This window comes from Chroicocephalus ridibundus, chromosome 4 (genome assembly GCF_963924245.1).
Source record: "Chroicocephalus ridibundus chromosome 4, bChrRid1.1, whole genome shotgun sequence".
Classification (NCBI taxonomy): Eukaryota; Metazoa; Chordata; class Aves; order Charadriiformes; family Laridae; genus Chroicocephalus; species Chroicocephalus ridibundus.
Window position 1 is genome coordinate 73,139,532 of NC_086287.1, and position 7,018 is coordinate 73,146,549.

General features: G+C 50.9%; 1 protein-coding gene across 1 annotated transcript; it reads left to right on the plus strand.

Annotated features, from left to right (window-relative positions):
• Positions 1 to 28: 28 nt before the first annotated feature.
• On the plus strand, positions 29 to 2,957 carry THAP11 (THAP domain containing 11). Its single transcript, XM_063334030.1, has one exon. The coding sequence runs from the start codon at positions 50 to 52 to the stop codon at positions 800 to 802; it is 753 nt and encodes a 250-aa protein (XP_063190100.1). The 5' UTR covers positions 29 to 49; the 3' UTR covers positions 803 to 2,957.
• The last annotated feature ends 4,061 nt before the right edge of the window (positions 2,958 to 7,018 follow it).

The window sequence follows — 7,018 nt, forward strand, 5'->3', positions numbered from 1 at the left end:
TCTCCCCGCCGCCGGGGGTGTCCCCCCCTCCCCGGGAGGCCGCCCCGCCATGCCGGGCTTCACCTGCTGCGTGCCGGGCTGCTACAACAACTCGCACCGCGACAAGGCGCTGCACTTCTACACCTTCCCCAAGGACGAGGAGCTGCGGCGGCTCTGGCTGAAGAACGTCTCCCGGGCGGGCGTCAGCGGCTGCTTCAGCACCTTCCAGCCCACCACGGGCCACCGCGTCTGCAGCGAGCACTTCCAGGGCGGCCGCAAGTCCTACCTGGTGCGGGTCCCCACCATCTTCCCCCTGCGCGGCGTCAACGAGCGCAAGGCGCAGCGGGCCGCCCGCCGCCCCCGCCCCGCCGCCGCTGCCGCCACCGCCGCCGCCGCCGCCGCCTCTGCCGCGCAGGGTCCCCCCGGTGCCGCCGCCGCCACCGCCGAGGTCCCGGCAGGGGGCGCGGCCGAGGACGTGAAGCCCATCGACCTGACGGTGCAGGTGGAGCTCGGGCCCGGGGCAACCGCGGGGCCCGGCCCCGGCAGGCTACCGGCGGCTGTGGGGGGGGAGGAGGTAGCGGTGGAGGGCGGCCCCCCGGACCACTCGTACTCGCTGTCGTCGGGCACCACGTCGGAGGAGCTGCTGAGGAAGCTGAACGAGCAGCGCGACATCATTGCGCTGCTGGAGGTGAAGATGAAGGAGATGAAGGGCAGCATCCGTCGCCTGCGCCTGGCCGAGGCCCAGCTCCGTGAGGAGATCCGTGAGAAGGACCGGCTGCTCCACGCTGCCAGCGCTGGCACCCGCAAGCGCCACGGCCTCTGAGGGCCGCTGGGGCCCGGCCCGGTGCGGGGCTCCCCACCCCAGAGCCTCCACCGCCCTCGGTGAGGTGCCTGGACAGAGCGGAGACAGGATAGGCCCCAGCACCACGGCCACCCGACTCTCCCTGCCCGGTCCCTCCTGCCCCTGCCGCAGCAGCCCCCAGCCATCACATCCCCCTGCCCAGACGGGGCGGCCGCTGTTGGCTCAGCACTGAGCCCCGTTATCCATCCCACATTACCCCAGAGCTAGCACTGTGGGCACCCGCCTGTCTACGCCAGGCCCATTCGCACCTTCTCGGTGCCGGCGGCAGCAGAAAGCGCTTCTTTTAGTGTCGATGGGACCCGTGTCACTACGAAGTGGCTGTAGGGTATCAGTTTTCAGCAAATACATTCTGGCTGTGCGCCGAGTGAGGTAGCAGCAACACTACCCCCTGGAGAAGGCGTGTCTGAAAGCGTGGCTGGCACCGGACCCTTCACAGGAACGAACAAGGATGTTGCGTTTGGCCTTGCATAGCAGAGGCATGAGGAAAGCTTTAGAAACCCTCTCAGGGTGATGTGTTTCTTCAGTAAATTACTGATGCCATAAAAGACTGCTGTTTCTAGCGTGAAAGAATCCCCAGATTAAAGAGTGCTCTTGTACTATGTAGTTTTTTGCTTTCTCCGCAGTACATATGTATTTGTTACAGGCATCTCCATGCTCTCAACCCTAGTAAGGATTATGACCTGGTACCCAGAACCCGGTGGCATTTGACGGCCATAGTTTATCTTGTTGGCTTAAGAACTCCCTCTAATGAAACAGAGGCTTTGTAACACGTCTGACTTTAAATCCTCAGCTTTTGCTCAGAGAACCGGGATGAAGCAGAAGCGCAGCGAGTTTATCTGCAGTGGCTGCAAACCCTTGCTGTCTAATCCTCAACTAGTGGGCATGACGCATAACCTGTACATTAGGTGAGACCTTACTGAAACGTGCTTGCGTGTTCTAAACCCAGATTTAAGAGTATTGTAACAAACCTACGTGGAATGCTTGTGTAGTTTCTGTTTCTAGCCAGCCATTAGTCCATTCGCTTTTCAGCAACAGGAAACCAAATCGACGGTGGCTAGAAAGATGGTGGAGCGAAGGCAGCAAGGCTGGCCTGAATGTGTGCTTCCAGGGCAACCAGGGGAACAGATACCTCAGCGCTGAGGAGGAGGAAGAGGCGAGTATCTGGTGCTCCTGTGTAGCTCTGTGGCAATGGGGGGTACGGCTTCGCTAGCCATGGCTGTTGAAAACAAAAGGCAGTTCACCACAGTGTGCCCATACCGACATTCGAGGGAGGAACGCCCAGGCATGTGCTGGGTGCGTGAGAGATCGTTCTCCTGCAAGCAGAGTGCGTTACACTCGGTAGATCGGGATGTCAGTTTTACTAAATTTTATAGAAGTATTTTCTAAATGTAAAAAGTATCGTTAGTTTGAGAATATTGTAATCTTTGTAACAATGGCTAATGTAGCTTTACAACTGTCCGTTTCAATACTCTGTATGACCGAACAAAAGGGCGCAGTGGGATTTGGCAGGGGGAGGTTTATCTATTGATTATGTAGCCTGTTCAGCTAAAGGCGTTGGCTGTCACAGCCTGCGGTGTGATGCATGGCTCGTTTTTCTGTTAACATGTGTACCGAGTTGGATGGCCAACTGTAAGGATACTACAGGTCTCTTCATGTACTAAGTATTTCCCATTATTTCATTTTAATTTATTTTCTCCAATCTGATATGTAGCTCTTAACTTCAGCTTCGTGGTATACCGATTCTCCTGCGAGTCAAGTAAGCGGCGAGTTTGTTTGTTTGTTTGTTTGTTTGGGTTTTCTTTTTGTAAGGAAAGCAGATACCTGCTCCACCATCTGATTTAACATATGGAATTGGTCCAGCAGATCTCTATGCTCCCATCAAGACAATAGGCAGCACAACGTCTCCCCTTACAAACAAGACCAGTTGTGCGTCCTAGCTTCTCCAGAACGTGCGTGTCGTAACAGTCGTGGTATTTTTTTCTACCATTGGAATGCACTTCAGGACGTTCAGCCATTCGGCCTGCTGGACTGGTTAACTGCTGGACTCTTCCACTTCTCCAGGTTACACTGAGGTGCTAACATGCTTAATTTTAATAAAGTATATTTTGTTTTGTTATGTCTCCTGTTTCCGTGCTGTGTGTATATATATATATATTTCTGAAAGATGGTTGGAGCTCGTCTTTTCTTTTGCAACTTTTTTTTTATTCCTTGTGAACTCCCCATCTGCGAGGGCGTGAATATCTTTACATTCGTGTAGGGTGAGGAAGAGGAGTTTGAGGTCCTTCAGCGTATGACATGCCTGCCTGCACGGGGTTAGAGCTGGTCTGATAAGCAAATGCCTGTTAGGACACGGATGCTCTCTAAATAGCCAGGAGTGATTTGAGCAGCCGCACAGGACTTCTGCTGGAAGGCCAGCACAAGTCTCCCACCTTACGCACGGAGGAGGAAGGAGAAAGCATGGCCTCCCGCAAACCAGCCTCCTGCAGGGAGGAGCTCGCCTTGCAGTATCTTTGAATTTGTAATTCCACTTCCCGAAGTTCCTAATTTCAGACTGGTTTAGAGCTATTAGTCTTGAATGATTTTAAGCGTCAAAAAATTTCAGCTATGCCTCAAATGTGACATTTTTGGGTTGAACCGGGAATGTTAAATGAAGCAAACGCTTTTCCTTGTGCGTAGTTTTCCCCATTTGCTGCTCAATTAACGTAAGTGAGCAACAGCCCTGGCAGTGAATTAAGAGGCTAATTCTGTAGGAAAGCACCTTAATGTGCTAACAAATAAACTGTATTGCTGCTCCACGCAAATGCTTTTTCTTCCATTTCAACTCCTCACCTTTCTGCATCCTGTATTCAAATCTAGCCTATACCCTCGTGGTATTTTTCTTCTACCAGCTTCCACTGGTTTTGGTTGCCACATTCCCATGTTTGTATATTATCAAACATTAGCCCAAGAAGGGGACTTGAAGAATGTTTAAAATGGCTTTTCTGGTTCTAAAGGAAAACTTTAATTTCATGTTTATAACAATCACCTCTAGAGACTAATAGTAACTCCCTTTCTGGGTGCTGTACCTGTTTTTAATTTGTTCTGTAGTAACATGATAGCTCTTAACCCAGAAGGCTAGTAATTTTATTTTACTTAAGATGATGCAGCCTTGCTCAGCAAGCTGCAGAGCTCAAGCACTGAACAAGTCACGTATTCCCTAAGTACCCTATAGCCAGTGTTGTGGTCCAAGTTCACCTACCAGTTCAGCTTTCCGGTTACACAAGAAATCTAGAAATGTAACTCCATCTACGGCACAATAAGCCGTGCAATCCTAAAATCCTGACAACGTGGATGAGGATCACGCAGCCTGCCTGTAACGGGGAGAGCTGCTAGGCAGGCTATCAGCTGGCCGATGGGGCTTTCCACATGTGTAGGAAGTATCTGGTTGTTCCTTCCCCGGTTTCCCAAACGAGCTGACAAAATCACACCAAGATGGGTTGAAGCTTCAGCTAAACTGGGTGAAAACAGCGTTCCACCATACGTAGTCTTCACCTAATGGCCCTATGCATCATGAGATCCACACCTCTGGATTAAACGAAAGAGACGTTTTTCTGAAGGTGGTGCGCCTAATTGCTTGGCTCTACCCAACATGTCTGCATTTCCGAGGACTGAGTTTTCTGAACTTTAATAAAATAAAACCAGCCTTTGTGAGAAGGCAGTTAAAGAGCTTTTGCCACGGACCCCCCGTGAGAGCAAGGTGGTGACCTGTAGCCTCAGCTCTAGGTTGAGTTCTTCGTGATCAGATACGGATGGGAAGGGACAGAGGGGCTCTTATGTGACAAGAAAAGTTAACAAGCAGAGCCATACAGGAGAAAAGACACGGAGAAGCTTCTCTCCCATGCAAAACCCTCTCTCCTGTAGATGAAACCCTAAACATGTTCTCTGCACATGCACGAGGCTTCCTCGTTCCATCTGTACTTTAGAGATCAGTGTCGCTCCCATTAAATTACCGGACAGATGACTGTTTTCATGACCTCTGGCGCAGCATCTTTCACAGGGTGGGTTCCGGCACAAGGAATATTTTCCAGTGCCCCGCCCAAACTCTTCATCTGCAGTTCTTCTCTTCCATTGTTGGAAGCCACTGTGTGGGAAGTCAGTGTGTTCCCATGCCAACTCCACCTCTGTTTCCCTGTCTTGTGTCCTGCCTCCAGCTTTGGAGGCTGCCTCCTCTTGCAGTCCTTCCTGCTGTTCCCACCTCTGCCCCGTGAGCAGGGCCTTGATGTGACAGGGCAGAAGTTACTGTGCCAGCAAGCATCACGATGCAGAGGCTGGAGACTCCCCTGGGAACTGGTGTGCTAGAAAGCACAGGCCGCCAGGCCGGATGGTGGACAGCTCTCTAATACAGCCTCAGACTTCCCTGCTTCCCTTCCCAAACAGCAGAAAGGCTGAAATTCTGGGCTAAATCGGGGCTAAATTGAAAGAGACGGCACCAACAGACCCAACCTTCTTCTCCTTGCCCTTCTTTTCCTTCTCTGCATCTCACCACATGCCCTCTTTTTACTCTCAGGGGGTGTTAAGGCCCATTCTTGGGGCTGGCTCCCCTTGCTGTTCTCGATGGGAGCCCAGGTAGTCTGCCAGGCTCCTCGTATTGTTTCCAGATCCAGAAAGCAGCACCAGCAGCCTCCCAGCACCAATGCTAAGGAGGAAGCATCCAAAGCTTTCACTTTCCTCCTCAGCAGAACACAGGGGCACTCCCAGGGTCCCAGCATCGCAAACTCATCACCACCTAAGGGCTGGGTCAGAAGCGGCCAAGGGAAATTTGCCCAACTTCTGGTCAGGATGTGTGCTACCAAGCCAAGCGTGCACTTTTGTCTTGCGTTTCATAGCACGGTCCTACCTTCATTGCCTTCATTATTCTTTGGTTTTTAGATTGCACATTTTCTAGGCTAAAAATCATCTCTTGTCCACTTGCACGTAGTGCCCAGCAAAGCGGGGCTTCGATGCTGCCTAGGCTCCCAGGTGATACCCTTCTTAACCTCTGCTAAAAAATAAAGAATCAGCATCATTCAGCTGCCGCCCGGTCAGTTCTCACTTCAAAGGGTTGACTGTTTCCCTGCAGAAATATTACAGTTCAGATGGGCGTGCTGGGACAGCACAGAGACAAGTGCAAGGCACCAGCCACACCTGCTCCGGTCCCACAACTTATCTGGGAATCACGATGCAGGAAAAGAACAAAAATATTGTTCTCTTGTGGGTGGTGAGGTTACCATCTGCTGACCATCACTGCTTCACTTCTCCCTGGGTATCCTGGTATTCCATCATTATGTCCCTTCTGATGGAATATGATTTAGGAACAGCTCTCACGCAAGCAAAACATCCCTAAAACCCAGTTACCTCCTTTTCAGGATGCTCCATTCAGCCACCATCATCTCATTTCTACTTTTCCTCCCAAATCACACAGCAATTCTCCCTCAAATTCTTACTGCCCCTCTTCTTCAAAAATTAAAAACTGCAGAGAGCAGAAAGGGGCCACTATAGCTGGGTAGTTACACCCTAAAAGATACTTATCCCACTATAGCGGCTACTACAGGAAGAGCAGAAGGAAAATCAACAGCATTGTATCCTAAAGCCTGCAGGTTCCAGGCTTGGGTCCTATGGTTGGAACTGACACGACCACAGATCAGCTAGAACAAGGGACCCCAGGTGGTCCATATCATGCAAATTCTTCTCCTTTGTCTTTCCATAGGAAGAACAAACTAGAAAGAGCTTTTTCTGTATATTCACAGCTTTGTATTGGTGTGTAATCAGCCCAGTTCCTAGATCTTCCTAGATAAATCTGAGGGTTGCTGCGCACAAACTGTTTACCCTTGTAAGTGTGTCACAGCGTCCATAACTTAAAAAATAGGTCTTGTTCACGACACAAATTCTTAAGTTGAGTTCACAAAGAACTGGATGGTGCCAGTCGTTCCACTGACATCTTTACCCCCAGGGGGAGAAACACTGGCAGCAGCCACAAGGTGCAGAGCACATGAACACGTCTCAGGCTGGCATCTGGAGAGCTGAGAACGTCATGATAAAGGCAATGAAAAAGCTCATCATTTTCTCCCAGGCAGGATCCAGCACCTCAGCCAGAAAACAAGGGGGAAGAGAGAGGAAAAAATAAAATCACCTATTTATTATTCAGCTACTCTTCACCTG

What these genes read in the sequence shown, in the direction of transcription:
- THAP11 (XM_063334030.1), top strand. Translation starts at nt 50, where the DNA reads ATGCCGGGCTTCACCTGCTGCGTGCCGGGCTGCTACAACAACTCGCAC.